The sequence below is a fragment of the Taeniopygia guttata genome, chromosome 1, assembly GCF_048771995.1.
Source record: "Taeniopygia guttata chromosome 1, bTaeGut7.mat, whole genome shotgun sequence".
NCBI classification, from domain to species: Eukaryota; Metazoa; Chordata; class Aves; order Passeriformes; family Estrildidae; genus Taeniopygia; species Taeniopygia guttata.
Window position 1 is genome coordinate 27,221,529 of NC_133024.1, and position 17,049 is coordinate 27,238,577.

The 17,049-nt window shown below is 43.1% G+C and overlaps 1 protein-coding gene across 1 annotated transcript in view; it reads right to left on the reverse strand.

The window, feature by feature from the left end:
* The window catches only part of TBX15 (T-box transcription factor 15), an 89,436-nt gene that overhangs the window by 7,247 nt on the left and 65,140 nt on the right, over positions 1 to 17,049 (reverse strand). Inside the window, exons 6-7 of the mRNA XM_012569896.5 lie at positions 15,709 to 15,773; positions 8,841 to 8,938 (exon numbers count right to left, since the gene is read on the reverse strand). Of these exons, the coding sequence (XP_012425350.2) occupies positions 8,841 to 8,938; positions 15,709 to 15,773 (163 nt within the window). The remainder of the gene's footprint in view (positions 1 to 8,840; positions 8,939 to 15,708; positions 15,774 to 17,049) is intronic.

Genomic DNA, 17,049 nt, shown 5'->3' on the forward strand with positions numbered 1-17,049 from the left:
CAGCAGCCAGCATTTGCCAAAGGAGCTTTCTGGCAACAGCAAGATAGTGGGGAGAGTGTCAGTGCCAAGGGAGTCTGAAGCAATTGTGCATGGAAAGTTTTCTGGGATCTCTCTTACGAATGACACCATACTATTCACTCGACCCTCAACTTATCCCAACCTCCTTTATCTGAAAGGTGCACATAAATCAAACTTTGGACTCCACTGCAGCATATTTTCCTTACTAATGTTTCCAGGCATTGGACGCTACCATCACCTGCAGTGCCTCCACACAAACCTCTTGGTCCTTGAAGTCCTTGCTCAGTGCAGAGCTGCCATCAGCACAACACACCTGAACATGAATGCCACACCCTGTGCAATGGCAGAGTCTCACCAGACAGACAAGAGCTTTAGAGAAGTTTGGGCAACTTGGTCACAGCCAAGTTGGCTGTGTGGCTGGTCTCACACAGGGTTGACCCGGTATTCACTGTCACATTGCAAACAGATGTGGCTGCATGTCCTCAGAGTTTGTGTTCTACTTTCTGACGAGGATGGGAACAACAAAGTGGTTTGTCTTAAGATTTTACGTTTTGATAGGTCTGACAGCACAAAGTAATTCTTTGAGTGCAAGAGCTTAGCCCACTCCCACTTGCAAGCGACTTTAGCTGGTGACCAGACACAAACCACGGGGTCAGCATGGTCAGCCCATGGCCTGCAGGCTGTGCAGAGCCTACAGGACAGTGTCCAGCCCACAGCCTCAGCCAGCCATCTCCTTCTACCTCCATATGTGAAAAGGACCTGATGCTTGGATTGACAGGTGCACAACCTCACCTATCCACCTCCTGGAGGAGCCACAGTCCCTCTTCTGACACCTGCCCAAGATGTTGGTATCTTCATCATATGATAGGCATGTATCCAAATGCACCTGGGGGCGCAGAAAAAAGGGACTGTGGCCACTAGTCATTCACCTGGCTCACAACTCTCCTCCTGGCACTTAGCTTGAGTAAATAAGCCCTTCTGAGAGGTAGTTTATATTCACTTGGGCACAGATCCATGATAATGCAACCCTCCAGCTTTCCAAATGGAGCTGGCCAGGAGCTGGCATGTGTCTGGCCAGCAAGGAGCACAGAGGAGCCTGCCCATGCAGATGTACTCCAAGTCATTTCTGAAAGGTCTGGTTTTTGTGAGGACTCTACAGTCTTGCATACATATGTAGAGGGTCTTTCTAAAGCACAGGAAAGAGCAACTCTTATTAGTGTTTTGCAGTGTCCTATCCTCAGATACAACAGTAAATAAATGTAATGGCATGCATGCAGGAAAACAAATTTGAACAAAAAGGTAAATCCTACTACCATTCTGTGCACTTCCACACATATGCACACTAAGTATGGCATATGACATTTACTCTCTGCCATCCAAGAACAAAAATTAAATTTGTTAATTGCCCAAGGATGGGAATTGAAGGCAGGAATGAGGTCGGGAGGGAGAGTTTGTGCAGATTGCCAGGTGGTCTGACAGACAGATTATGAGGCCAGAGTGTGCCACTGTAACTATCTGATCTCGTGTCCTTTTGGAGCCAGGCATAGCACAAACCTAGATCCATTTCTGCTTCAAGCAGCACATGCCTCAGTCCTGCTTGATGCCTTCAGACATCTAAATGCCACAATATCAGGTGTCACTCCTGCTCTCACCTATCATGGCAACTTTTTCCTTGCAAGTATAACTGGCAGCCCAAGGTCTCTGCTCCCAATCCTAGCTTTCCAAAATTCAAACCTAAAACCTTCAGAAGGACTGAAAGATTCTTCATCACCATTGCTACCTCTCTGAGTTCCCTCTTCACCAGCTTGGAAAACTAAATGGCTTTGATGTCTTTTCCTTGTCTTCACACTAAAGAAGGGCAGGACCACCTGGTCTGTGACATGCTGGACTCTCTTTATACTCCTTCCCTATTTTTAGGAATGAAAACTTCCCACTTTCATGGGAATGAGAGCCATTTCTGTCTTCACAGAGCGTAGCTGCCTTTTTTCTCTCTAGAGCCCTTGGCCAATTATCAAATTATGAATCCGCTGGTAAAATCTTTAAAAGGCCCAAATGAGACTCAAAACCTATTGCATGCCAAGTTGCTGGGTTGTAGAGGAAACATAAAGAGTGCTTTGTAGTTCTTTGGGATACAGCTCACAGAGCACATTAAAAAAAAAAGATAATTACAGCAATAGATTTAAGGGGGAAAGTATGTACTGTATGGCCCAAAAGTGAGGAATGAAAGGAAATTTTGGTTAAGGTTAGCAAATTATAGAGAAGGACTTTTTAAATAAGTTTGCCTCAAGTGACAAGAATAATTGGAAATAATGGTAGATCTAGAACAACTCAGAATAATACTTTATTTCCCTTTACATCTTACAAATTTCTTCAAGGCAAACTGAGCAGTCAGAAAGTTAGAGATAAAACTTGCCTCAGTCATCCTCCAATAAAAAATATTTTCAAGATCTAATGGTAAAAACCAACCTTTTTTTTCTAATGTGGACAAAGAATAGGATTCAGGAGATGTGATTTTCATTCTCATCCACATCCAGAGCACCAAGACAGCTGAGGAAAAACATTGAAGTACTGTGGCAAATTCATGGAACATGTAATTTTCTATTCATAAGAGAATTTTGTGCTACTCTTAGGAAACTGTTCATATCTTCAAAGTATCATTGCCCACCTCTAGTAATTCACATGAAATCTGATCATCACTCACCAGATAACAGAGATTTAGGCTTCAGTCACTGGAACTCAGGGTGAGCACCTCTCTGAAGTAACAGAGCACTTCAGGCTCCTTCAGGTCATCAGGAAGTGGCACAGACTTTGACTTCCAGCTTCCTGTGTCACATCTGGGAGGGCATTTTAATTTTCCAGTGGAGCACCAAAAATGTCCCTTGTCTAAAGGAATACTGTCTGCAGCTCAATCTAGAAGAAGCTGGAACAGTGTTTTCCCTGGTGCTTTGTTTAAAAGAGGCAATCTACGAGCCGTTTGAAGAATGTAGCAGAAATCAGCGCTTGATCCCAAGAACTCTGGCAACAACCACTCTGTTTCAAATCTCCTCTTCAAGGCCAAAAGAATCAAGCAGATAATTGAGTCCACACCCAGCTATCTGACCTCTGCCAATAGCCTAGACTGTTTGCAATTGATTTCGAAAGGGAAGCAGAATCCAGATTATTCTGGTAGCATTGCTGATAGAATTGATGGCTGCCTTTGGGAGGCAACTTCCCTTGGTGTAAGCAGCTCCTCTCTTTTGGGAGACACTATTTTTGGGATCTAGAATCTCAGATGAAGCCAAAAGGATCCTAACAGTTATTTATTTCTTTCTGCCTCCAGGCATCTGTGATGCCTTCAGATGAAGTTCTGGAGGGCTCAGTCTTCCTTCCACTTGACACCAGTATACATTTGTGTATTCAGGATTTTGTTTTCATATGAGTGCAATCAGGGCAGCTCTGAGCACCACCCCCATGGGGGAAGAGTATTATACTAAATAAGTTACAGACAGTACAGACAAACTTTGGCAAGACAGAGGTGATGCCTGCCCAGAAAGGGTAATGTTTACAGACAGAGGAGCTGGAAAAGCAGCAACACCTCAACTCGGGGTATCTGTCTCACATCTGCTGATAGCCCGTGCAGACTTAGGGTCTGTCTGGAAACATCGTTACTACAAGAAAACATTGTTCCTTTCCAGCAGTAAATGAGACGTTTGAATCTCTTCCACGCAGAGCAGAGGGAGCCTTTTGTGCGTATCCTTGTTTTGACACAAGACTGCAGGGTTAAGATATTCCCCTCATGGAAGGAGACAGTGGGACCTGTGCTCAATCAGTTTGTACATGCATGCTGCTCCAGAGATAGCACCAGCTGTCTCACCAGCAAGGAACACACCCCTCTTTCCTACAGTAGCCTTGTAGATAATTTCCAATGCTGATCTCAAGAACCACTAATGCCAATTTTGCAGCCCCCCTAAGACTCTCTACTCTCTACCTCCAGTCCAAGATCAGTGCAGATGCTCAAGTTGATGGAGAAGGGGTTGAGTCTACTGCATCTACCCTTTGGTGGAGTCCCTGGCAAAAGCACTTATTCAAGAAAAGAGCCCATTTGGAAGGAAAGCTGCCTTGAGAGCTGACCAGTCAAGTTTAAGATGTTTGACTCTTGCAGATTTGTTATTCATGTATCAAAAGAGTAATTTAATGATGAAGTGAATTTTTATGTGCTGCAAGCCTAGTGAAAGATCACATCGTGTGACTCTCACATTGGTCCTGAAATTCTGCTTAGGAGGCACTTCTTCCTACCACCTGCCAGGGTACCTTTGATTTCATCTCTTGATAAGTCATCAGCTTTTGTAAGTAGGATTATATACTGATCACTCTTCTAATATTGCCCCAGTGCCTTTTTAGTCTCTATGTCCTTGCAAAACTTAGAGTCTCTGATAGTGATCTGCTCATCACAATATCCTGTGAGAAATTGGATATCACAAATGAGCCAGCAATAGCTCTTTTTACACTTAGTGACATAATGCAGACTTACTGGAACTCTGAATTTCTTTTTTCCTCTCCCTATTTTTTGTTTTTAATGTTCCCTTTTAAAATCAAGAAACTGAGCCACAAATTTTTAATAATGAAAATCTGGATGAGGTTCAATCCAAATTTTGAAAATATATTCCAATTAAAGGCTTTAATAGATTCTTGGCTTTCTGCACGTCTCGCTGCCATATGTATTCAATAACCCCAAGCCCCCTTTCTCACCAGCAGTAAGTAGACTGCAGTGTGGGTGATACTATTCCCCAGAAGGTCAGCTGCTCCCGGATTGCCATTTTTGGAGCATTTCGTGCAAAGGTTCTTCTCAGGGGGGACTTCTTTATTTCAAAACTGGCTGCAGATCTGCTGTGATTGTGTCCAGCATGGTGTTCACTCTTGTGAAGCTGCAGATACTTTTGGATTATGTGCTCCAAAAGAGAGGTTTTGTTCTCAAGACAGGGGACTTCACTAAGAGAAGCAGTACTGTTCTTTCACTTGGTAGGACAGCATGGTGACCACTCAAGTCACAGACCTGCAGGGACCTGCTGATGTGCTGTCCTCCAATGCAACACGTGCAACTAAAGCTCATGGACCACAAGATTTGGTGTCTGCAACTGGGTGCAACATCAAATCCTCCAGTTTGCGTGGCAGCTGAAACCCATCATGGTGCAGATTAGAAAGTTATTCAATCCCTCCATGAAACAGCTGCATCCAGCACAAGTATGGATTTTGGTATGTCCCTTGCTCCACATAAAGCTTGGGCCAAACAAATGAGCAAAGCACTAGGATGTAGGTCAAATGGCAGAAAGGATAATATGGAAAAAATTGTAATATCTTTAGATAATTGTATAACATGGATGTGTCTGGAATACTCTGTGCAGACTTGTGTTTAAAGAAACGATTAAGAATCTGGAAAAGTTCCCACTAAAAGATAAATTAAACGATTGGTGCTATTCACTTGGAGAGGCACAGAAGGGGGAGATAAAAACCTGTGAAACAATTAAATTTATGAAGAAGGTGGATAAGGGGAAATTTGTCCTTAGCTCTTAACACCCCACAAAAAGGGATAAACATCTAATTAGAGCAGAAAACTTAGTCTCTTGAATGAAGCACATTTGCATGCTTTCAGGTTACTAAGCAATCTCTATTGCCCTTGCTTCCTCTGACCCCATCACTACTGACCATTTTTCAGTACTTTTGTGATTTGTACCTCTTAGGAACTGCACTATTTTTTTTAGCTCTAGATAAATTAGTGCTGGAACTAGACTCTGCATGGTAGTGCTGGGACTGTCCTTACTGGAGGGCATATCTGTAGTTTTTCTCAGCTTTGAGATCAATCAGCTCCTCATTTCAGAATACACACTAGCTTTTTGAAACTGGCATGTGTGGCAGTAAATTAAATGCTCTCCAAAAAATTGTTCACATTTATACAGTTATTTTTATCACTCAAATCTCTAACCTGGCCAAATAATTCACTTGGATTTGTTAGGCAAAACTATCTTGGAAAAGTTAGGTAGCACAGGAAAATTTAGCTTGAAAGCAAGGAATACACCATATTTATGCTGCTGGTGCCCTAAGTTTTTGTCCCAGAAAGTGTCATTTTTCCTATTACAGTAGGATGGATCCGTCTCTAGAAAATCAAAACTCAATTCCACAGTTTCTACAGGGAAATTGTTATGGCACATCCTTAAACTTAATGTAACTGGAACTTACTGTATTTTTTCCTGACACCACAGAGAGTATCTTATTTTAGTAGTTTTATCTATTCTCTCTCTCTTCACAGGCTGGACAATCATGGCTTGCTCCTTGTCAGTCCTAGGCATGTGGGCACCCTTGCTGCCCTCATCTTGTCTCTCTGCAGTAAGAACTCACTCCTCTTTACCTTCAGTGCACACATCTAGTCCCAAAAGTTTTCCATAGCCCCTGTGCAACTTCCCAACAAACATTTCAGGGGATAAAAGGAAGGTTTGCATTCCTCAAATGTTTATTCAGAAATGTCACATATCCACCCAGCTTTGATGAAACCAGTGGGATCTGGAATTAAAATATTAGTTTAAAAAAAAAAAACTGAAAGTTTGTAATTCATAAATATATAAGTGTATGAGATGACACCATGCAGGTCAGAGCACTGAAGCTCCAGATGGGGGAGAGGAGGAAACTCTGGGGCAAGTCACATCCACATAGAGTCTCAGAGGATCTGAAGTTCAATAGCTTATGCTGATGTCAGCTCTTAAACAGCAGTGATTTACTCACCTGTCACCCAGTTCATGTGCTTGAGGGCAAGGAGATGAAGAGGTGTGGACATGACATAGCCTGGCTGTCTTACATTTGGAGGGAGGAATCACATGTGTCTTAAAGCTACCTCAGCATTTTTTGCTCTTTCTGTCAGCAATTCTAAGGATTCCATACCAGCATGTTTGTCCTTGACTTAGAGTGCTGTCCCAGCAGTCAGAAATTAAAATAGAGCATGTTTGTACCTTAGCTTTGCACCTATTTTTGAGACCAAGGGACAGCTCGTTACAGCAGTTTCTGGAGAGATGAGCACTATAAGGGTTGGAATATTTCTGATTTATTATTTCACATAGCTAAATGCAGAACTCAAAAACCCCTTTGTAACAAGTTGTTAGGTTTTGAGATCAAGCTGTGAACACATCGTCAGTTAAGGGCTGCCCTAGGCTTTATTGTCTCTGGTGCAGTGGTGGTGGTCTGCACAGGGCCTGCTGGTTACAGGGTACTGGCTTACTTTCTGGCTTTTCAGCTGCCAACTATATTATAACAAGCTAAAAATACATTAAATATTTTCCTTTCCTAATATTACCTTACCACGTAAGCAATAGTTGGACTTGCCACTAGGATGTTATCTGATAACTGAGGGGAGGGAGGCAGGCGAGCCCGAGCAGGAGCTGAGACACTGGAGAGAGGCTGCTTCAGGGACTGTGACCAGGAGGAGAGGTTGTTATGTTTCTATTTAGGTGGGCAATGAAAACATTTCTAAATCCTTGCTTTAACCCATCTCTGACCATGTGCCCCACCCCAAGTGCTCCTTGACACAAGCCCCTGAGCTTGTGGGAATCCCTCCAGGCCCATGCCATTCAAGAAGAGTTGAGTGGTCAGGCAAAGACCGTGCATGGGAAGCCTAACAGAGCTGACTGGAGTGTGCTCTGTCCTACTTCTGTGCTGTGCCATCAGAAAAATTATTTAGCAGGTGACCTGGGCCCTGGGATGTTGCATGTGGAACTGGCATGGGGGACAGTCAACAAGCAAGAAGAGATTCCTCTGCTGATTCCTCTGTTCTTCTGATTCTGCCTGGGTTATGGGCAACCCCAGTAGCCACTGCTGCTTCCCCGCATCTGGAGGAGAACACACCATCCATCCCTAGGTGGATTTAAGATCTGGGGAGAGGTTTTGGGGGTGATGTCAAGCTTGAATGTGAGAGGCTGGAGAATTTGCTACACAGGGAAGGCATTTGGTTTTGATTGCTTAACTTTGCTGGTGTCATACTTGAACACCATTTTGAATTGTTTCTTTTCTTGCATGTTTGTTGGAATAAAAAAAAAAAAAAATTATCAGGCTGCTGCCTTGATAGCTCTTTCTCAGTGATCACTGTTTTTAACTAGAAATAGCTGCACTAAAGTGAATGGGAAAGACCTACCTCTGCAAAAAGCAAAATAGCAACATGGCCTGAAACTAGAGATGAAAGCCCTACTTAACTAATGAGCTATGTAAAGGGCAGGAGCTATGAAAAGACACAGCATGAACACTTGGCCTATCCGATAATTCCTCCCAGATTCTTACTAGCACAAGGTGTGTCCAGCAAGGCCACTGTGTTTTGAAATCAAGGTAGCATGACCCCAAAGGAAGACACATTCTTGGTCTCCTAAAACTTCCAGAGAGCAAATCCTGCCCCCACCCCACTGCTTCCCCTTGTGTTTGCATACAAGTGGCAAATGTAAACTGTAAATGGAGAAAAACGTGTCTGACATGATTGAGCATTTCCTCAGTCTCTCTGTGCTCTCTTCACATTTAACTCATGCTGTGTACTTCGGCTGGTTTGCCCAATCCTTCCTGCTCCTCCTTCTAGCTCTTAGGAGATCAGGGAACCCAAGTGATTCCATCACACCTCATAAGGCACAGCCTGTCCACTGTTTCCATGCCCCTCTCTGCTCTGTGTCCTCTCACTTCAGCCAAGAGCTGAACAATGTGTGTGACATTCCAGCTGCTGGACACACAGCAAAGTGCATTGCTGCTTTTATGCCCTCCTCTCCTGCTCTTTCCACAGGAGAAAGAGCAATCTCTTTCTTGCCATTTCTTTGTTCACTCACCTTGCTGCTTCTGCATGGTTGTGAAATCTTCAAAGGTGAGAGTGCGCACAGGGGGCCTCCAAAAGGCGTAGGTCTCCATGATGGCCTCCAGCCCTGTCCTGTGCAAAGGAAAGAAAAGAAGGAGTGAATAAGAATGTCAACCGGCTGGGGATACAGGCACTGAGGAAAGAAGGCTCTGACCTTGCTTGCCAGGCTGCCAGCAGCCACTGAAAGGCCACCTTGGCATCTGTGAATTCCTCAAATGAGTCTTCCTGCACAGGTGCTGACCACGAGAGTAAAATGAAATTTCCCCAGCCCAGGATTTCAAAAGTTCCTAACAGTCTCTAAATGCCTTTTTCCTTTCTAGCAAGAATCTCAACCCTTCTGTCTGCTTTCCAGGGGACACACAACTGTCAGCTCCTTAAGGCATACTCAGTTTATCATTGAATGGCCCTGCACACTTTTTGGATGAAAGCTGTCATGCAAATAAAGGCCTGGAATTCAGACTGTGAAATCAGAGAGATTTTGTGAATTGCTTTTCCCTGCCACTTCACAGTTCTGGACAATGTTCCGAAGCGCTACGAGAAGCCATCAAAAAGGGAATCTTTTTGGTTTTGAACTTTAAGAGCATAAGATGCTCTTTCTCAAAGGTCACTGATATATCTGTTTTGGGTCCCTAACTCACCATAAAGACTAATCAAAGAGAAAAAGCCAAAAACTGAGTGAGAATTTTTTCTTCTTGAAGGGCTGGGGTCTCAGAATTGTTTGTTGTCACCACAAACTCCTAGCTCTCCTGGAAGTCTCTTAGTGCCACAGGCTCAGTGAGGACATAGGTGTGTTATCAAACCCACTGGAGTTTCTTCCCAGTAAAAGTTCTCCTCAGTGGAAGCTGCACACCACTCTGTTCCCCATCCCTCACCTTCCCCAGAGTGTTTTCCTACAGTAGGTTAAAGCCCTTGCACTGACTGAATACCAGTAGAGATTCTTCATCAAATGCAGGAACATATCCCCTTTCAATGCACAAGGCACAACATCCCCAGAGCCGCTCATCAGATGTTGAGCTGACACTGGAGCTGCCTTTTCCTTTTGAAAATGTCTTTCTGCACATGCCTCCACTCACTCAGTTAACTTTCCAAAGTCTCCCCGGAAGCTTGGATGCTTTAAATACATTGGAGTTGGCAAACCAAACTCTGTATTTTAAGAGGAGGTTTAGAAGAGAGGTTGTTGCATGGTGTTTATTAGCTGCTAAGCTGTTAGAAGTAGAAACAGAAGACATCTCTGCATAGCAGTCTCACACTAGTGCTGAGCACATTACAACAAAACTATTTGGTTAATACAGTGGCCTCTGCCAGCTCATGGAGCTCAGAGGCAACAAGGCAGGGCAGAATTTGAGCCCATCAGCTAAGCTGGGCTCTGTGTGCAAAAGCTTTGACTTTGACCTTTGACTACCGGTACCACCCCCAGGATTTCCTCTGCTCCCTGTGTGTGAAAGTCACACGTGTTCAGACTCCATCTGCTCCTTGACAGACACAGCCAGGAAGAGAATGGTACCATTTTTTGCAGCCTCATGAAATGATCCCCAGCCCAAAGACTGAGGGAAGACTTTCTGGTACTGTATATCCAGGGGGCATAAAATGCCCTGAACAAGTTGCAATGCAGCCAGATCTGCTGCTGAAAGGACCTGCCCTGATGATTAGAACCACGTAATGTATCAGAAATGCAGACTGAAAGTTCCAGCTGTGCTACTCCAGCTGCTCTGTGTCTGCCACAGGTCTGTGTGGGGAAGCAGGGAGGCCAACTTACTGTGAGTGAACACACAGTCTGGCTCAGTCATAGATCCCCAGGTACACGACCCCACTCTGCACCAGCACTGGGCTTCCAGCTCTCACAATCCCTTCCAGTGAAATCCAGTCCCTAATGGAAGGTGGCTCATGGAGACATTAAAGCAGATTAAAGCTGTTACCCCTGCCTCTCCCTGGAGCCTACACCATTATCAGCTCAGCAATTGACTCACGATTCAAAGTTTCTAGCTCTCCATCTAACACTTTTCCCTATATCAATACAATTCTCAAAGGAACCATATAATTGCTACTTCTAAAAGAAAAGGAAAAAAAGAGAATATCCAGGACATAATAAAAAGAAGAAATAAAACAATAAATTGGGAATAATATATTCTTTCAAAGGTTGGCCTTGACTGTGTCTGTGAGCTGATAGAGGGTAAATGGCAGTACTGAGAGTGTCAGAGCAGCTTGTAAAGCTGCTGTATTCCTGCCCTGTATGTCAGAGGAAGGAAAGATGCCAACACCAACAGGGACCTGCCTCCTCCTGCTCCAGGGGAGCAGCTCTACAACAGCTCCCTTGCTGTGAACACAGCTCCTGTCACCCTTCCCTTTCCACACTGTGACTGCTGTGTGGCCTTGCCCTGCAATGCTGAGGGCAGCATGGTGTCACCCAAAGAATGAATGTCAAACTCCACAGCTGGTTCTTCCTGCCCCAAATGTGAGTCCTTTACTCCCCACAAGTTTGCACATGTTAAACATGTGTATGAAACATCCTCTCTGAGCATGTGGGTGACAGAGTTCAAACTTATGTCCAATTCTACACACAGATTTAAGTCTCTATGTACTAGACCTACCATTTTTACCCCATTAATTTGTGGATTTCTTTTTTTTTTTTATCTTTGGTTTCTGGGTTTTGAGGCTCTTTTTCTTCATGCAGAAAAAAATATTGTGGGTGTTTTTGAAATAGTTTCTAAGCAAAAGACCTCCTTACTGAATTTCCACATTCTTCCAGGTGTCACACAAGATCCATGAGACAGCAGGTTTGTGTGCTAACCTGCTAGGCACGTACCACACTATGTATGGAGCCTTGCAGAGGAAAACCATGCAGTCATGCTAAAAACAGTTCTGGGTGAGAAGGCACACCACCTTTGTGTGATGATTTTACAACCCTAGCCCCAGCCTTTCTTCTGTCTGCGATGTAGTCTTATTTTTGAAAGAAAATGTTGAGGTGATGAAGTGAGAATCAAAAAATTTAATCCCTGTCAACTCTAATAACTGTCTCTCCCACAGCAGTTTATGACACTGATGTGCTCTCCTAGTCAGCAGAAATACTGGAGTGACATTCTGTGTGTGTGTTCCACCCCCAACAAGGAAAATGATCCCCATCTGGCCAATGAAGGGACATTTTGGGACAATAATAGATGTTGACAAAAAAAAAATTGTTTTCAGTGTTTCTGAAATGCCAGGAAATTTGGAGGGCTTTTGCTGAGGGTTGCTGATACCAAGTGTGCTGAACATTATCCATGTGGCATCTACTTTCTCTTCCAAGGAACTGCACTGAAAAATTAACTTCAAAATATCTATCAGGCCATAAACCCTTCCCTCTCACACCATCTTTATGAAGGAAGTAAAAAAAAAAGTATCAGAAGAGGTCTCACTGCCAGCATTTTTTTAATAAGGTCAGTCCTTTAAAAGGTATCCAAAATTTGCTCTCTCTTTTTCATTCATTCTTTTATTTTTAGTGCTATAAAGTTTTAATAATAGGCAATAAATGAAACAGTTCCATTGTCTGAAAAATGAAACGAGCTATCTGTGCACCTCCATAATCCATCCCATATGGCTGATTCTTGCCATTCCCACTGCACATAGGATTCAGGCCATCATTTCATTGTTTGCTGGGGAAGCCAAACTATTTGCTCCAAGTGTCCTCCTGGCTCTCTTATCCTAGACAAAGCTCAAAGAGTATTTCCAAACAAACAACTTTTATTCACCTCAGCTGCCCACATCTGAAAGTGCTGTTTTTTCCTTCAGCCTAGGGGCTTTTTCTTCCATCACCCTGTTGAGTTTCCTGACTGTTTTCCCTTCTGGCTTCCTCCTGGATAAGGAGCTCCTGCAAGCATCCCACTGTCAGATGAACTTTATCCAGTCTCTAAAAATAACCTCTGTGGCATTAAATCTGCACCCTCACTACCCAAACATTTGGCCAACTGAGCTCCATATGTCAAAAACTGGTTTCTCAATCTCTTGAAGTTCAGGAAAGCAACCAAGTAATAACCTGGCTTATTCATACATTATGTGGGTATCCTTTCACCACCTGGAAACTTCTCTTTCAACATCAGGAACTTCTCCTGTTGAATTTCTACAGATACTTTATGTCCTTCTGCAAAAAGTGAAGAAGACCCAAAAATCAGACAGAGGAAATCTCTAACAGGAACTAGGATTGACCTTCAAACACAGGCTACCTCTGCAATCCAACAAGGCTCATGGTTAGATTCCCGACCCTCATTACTTAACATGGTTTGAATGCTCAAAGACTGCTAACATTAGCAAGCTGCTGAGCTGTTTCCATCCTTCCCTCTGAAACACCTCAGTGTTCCTTCTCCCAGCTCAAAGAGAGACACTCATGAAAATAACTGAAAGAGATCCAACAAAGGATCTGGGAAAAGATTGGATACAGTCAGTCACATCATGGGTATCCCCAGAGCAGCAGGGTTTTAGCAGTCTCTTGCACTGATGAAGGGAGACAACAGTCATAAGGAAATAAAGGGGCAGGCTGCAAGCTGATGGAAGATCCAAAACACTGAAAGACCCAAAATGGAAGCCAGTTTTTAAAACAGTCACCTCCACAATTTCTGCAACAGGAGACAACAGTGAAACAATAGCAATAAATAAGTGGAGGGAAAATATTCATCTCAATTTAATGGAAGAGCCTCAACATAAAGCAGAAAGGAAATGTCCTAGGAAAGAAGCAGCTTAAGAGTTCCTTTTCTTCCACCATGCACTGCTTTTTCCCTGGGAGTTCTTTCCTCCATCATTTGCTGGCAAACTCTAACCATGGCTTAATATCCAATGTCTCTGGAATAGGACGTCCTGGAGCTGCCTCAGAATTCTGTCTCTTGCTGCTGCCACACCTTGATTTTTTCTTTTAAGACCTTATACATAAAACTTCTTGAACATGTACTACTCATTTGCCCGATTCACAAATGGCCCTTCTTCAAATTACCCCATTTCTTTTGCAAAGGAGACCCACATTTTCAGCAGGACCTTCTCCAGCCAGTCTGAGGCACTGCAGTTGACAAGCTGTGGGAAGGACATGGGAAGTTGCAGACTATCACAATTAGTTTTTGACCAGTGATCCTAATGAGATTACAGACTCACAAGGGAGAGAAAAGCTATCCAGCACTGTTAAGAAACGTCCCATTTGGAAAGTCCTTTCCACACACAGCTGGGACATCAATGCTTTCCTCCCTCCTATGGGAATATCTGTGTATGTCCTCTGGGAAGGAGGCAGCTGAGCATTTGTGTCCTCCCCTAGCTGACAACAGCAGTGCAACTGCAGCCAGACCCCTGCTTGTGAGGCAGACGCCTGACTGCTATATATGCTTGCAAATACCTTTGCCTGTTTTTTTCTTCCTAAAGCCTCAGGCTGCTCCCTTTGATGTGTAATACCTTAAAGATTTTAATTCCTCTTTACATCAGCAGAGAGCCTTACTGAGCCCTCCCCACAGCTGCAGCCATGTAGCAATTTCCTGCCCTTTCTTAAGTCAATGAGCTACAGAGATCAGCAATTCCCAACCTTTTCAGGAAACTGTCCAAATTCACTGAGCTAGGACCTTATTAATGCCTTCCACATTAATACAGCCCACCATGTACCTGGACCTGCATCAATCCCTCTCCCAAACCCAGCCCCCAGTGCAGCTGTATCTGTGCACACGGGGAAGATCTCGTACCCAGGACACACTTTGCTTTCCCCACGCAGGAGAGGAGAGAAGAATAAAAGACACATATGCCTCAAGGAGAACTGATGATCACAGCAAGGATTAAATGAGAGTGGCAACATCTTCATGCAGAAATTCAGTAAGATGAGAGCAGAGGAGCTGAGATAGGAAGTCTCTAGTTCAGTTAAATGATTTCTTTGTGATGATGGAGAGTGTAGCACTGAAGTGAGTGGTGGAAAACACAGGGCAGTTGCCCATTCATGAACATTGACCTCACCAAACCTCCTTACGAAGGAGACAGCAGTCATGGTAAACACACACAACAGGAGCATGCAAGTAAAACTGAGTTACAGTGCCCATGGGGACAGCAAATGAGGGCTATGCACACCATGTTTACTCTGGTCTGCACACTCAGAGCTTTGCTTTACAGCCCTAGGCTTCTTGTAACATAGTCGTATATGTCTAATTGTATAATTAAGGTTTAAAGCCTTTGTTACACTGATTTAAAGGATACCTACATCATTTAGATCTGAAATATTTAGATCTGCTGCACATTCTGCTGCAGGATTCACAAACAGCAGGAAAAGTTGAAACTTTTCTTACTCTTTTTTGATAACTCTGTAATGTCTTTTACTAATAAAAGGGGGGGGGGTGTTGATTAAAGCTCCATTTTAACTACTGTGCTATTAAAAAATAATTTCTTCTAAATAATATTTAAGGCATTCTACGTAATTTTTACATAAAAATCATGACAAAATTAAGCAACACGGTCAAAGTTAAACCATTGGACACTGCTGGATAAAAATTGAAATTATTTGAAACTAGAACATTTTTGCACCTTTATCCTGCACACCTATGAGAAACTTATTTTTTCTTCTAACATGAAGCAAGCATTTGCACTCCGAATTTTGACATTTCATGTGAAAATTAAAATTTTAAAATGTCCTTCATCTAACCCTACATGTAATAAAGAATAATTATTTTGCACAGTGTTAAGCTGTGACCTATTTGTCTGTTTTACAATCTGTAATCCCCTATCTTTCTATCTCTGTTTTTTGTTTTAATAAAAAAACTAAAATTGCCTTTCTCAACCATAGACTTATGCCCTGTGCACTCATCAGGGAAAGGAGTGAAGAGATCAGTGAGGAAACACAAACAAGCTTCTGTTACCTGTTTCTCCCAGAATCTCTGAAACCTTTGGCAAAGGGGTTTCTGTCAATTTTTAATCTGGTGATCTAAAAGGAAGAAAAAGAGCATTTGTTGATATTTTCTTTTTTTTTCCTTTAAACAAATTAAAAATGTGGATGATTACCATTCTTGCCCAAGCCACCTCTACAATGATCTTTCACGCTTATTTCCCCAGACCTCTGTTAAATTTGCCCTTCCATTATCCATGAACAGATAATCTGCTTATCAAAAAATGTCACCAGAGACAGAAATTATAGCAGCATTGGGAAACCTGGCACAGTGCTGGGGCTGAGAAGTTGTTCCTGAAGTAGAAGTACACCAGGTGCAAACACCCAGGAGCTATTATTTATCAATGGTCATGTGGTTTGGGAAGCAGGCACAGTGCTCAAGTTTGGCTCCTATCTGAGTTATCTCAGCCTCAACACTCCAGATATCCAGCAGCGGGATGCAACTCATGGACCTTCAATCAATACTGAGGAGAAAAATACAGGCTACAACCCCCAATGATATCAGGTGGCCACCCAGTCACATGTACAAGTTGTTGTTCTGGTCAGCATCTAGGCAGCCCTCAAGAGTTTTCTTCTGGTGTGTAAATTTTTTTCTTTTTCTTTTTTTCCCCTCCTCTAAATAAAGGTGGTAGCAGCCAGACCGAGTGTTTTGGGGGAATCTTCCTTCCTGCTTTATTTTTAAGCATGAATTCCATGTTGGTAAATATGGACTATAACACTGGGATTTTGACCTTGCAGCCTGTGGTAATATATTCCCTGTTGGCTATTCCACAACTTGGTGTAGCACAAGAGCTTCCCTCTGCCAGCTGCAGCTTGTCCTAGACATTCTATGTTTGGAATGAAAGGAGAGTGAAATCTCTAGAACCTCCCAAATTTGAGGTGGTTTTGCTGAAACTGCTCAAAAGGGACTAGTTTAATACAGTCTGATCTGAAGGGGATTTGCAGGTGTTTTGCTTCTGTCAGAACCAAGCCCTTACTCTGGATATTAACCTCAGATCTGGAATGCAGCTCCTATTTTTGCAGAAGCTTAATTTGTGAACTTAATTTCCGCTAGCCTGATTTTGCAGCTGTCCTGGGACTTGTGTGTACAGAGACAGATATGTTCTGTGGAGGATGGAATTACAGCAGAGGGAATCCCTGTGGTGGATTTGCTAACATTTTACAATTGTTTCCAGAGATGCTTCCCCCAGTAAGGCAACGCTCTGCAGCCACTGGAGAGCATGCAGGCAGATTCAGGGGATTTAGATTTGGTTTAAATGAAAATGTTTCTCCAGCCCCCCAGAATCTCCTTACTGGTATTATAAAAATATCATTG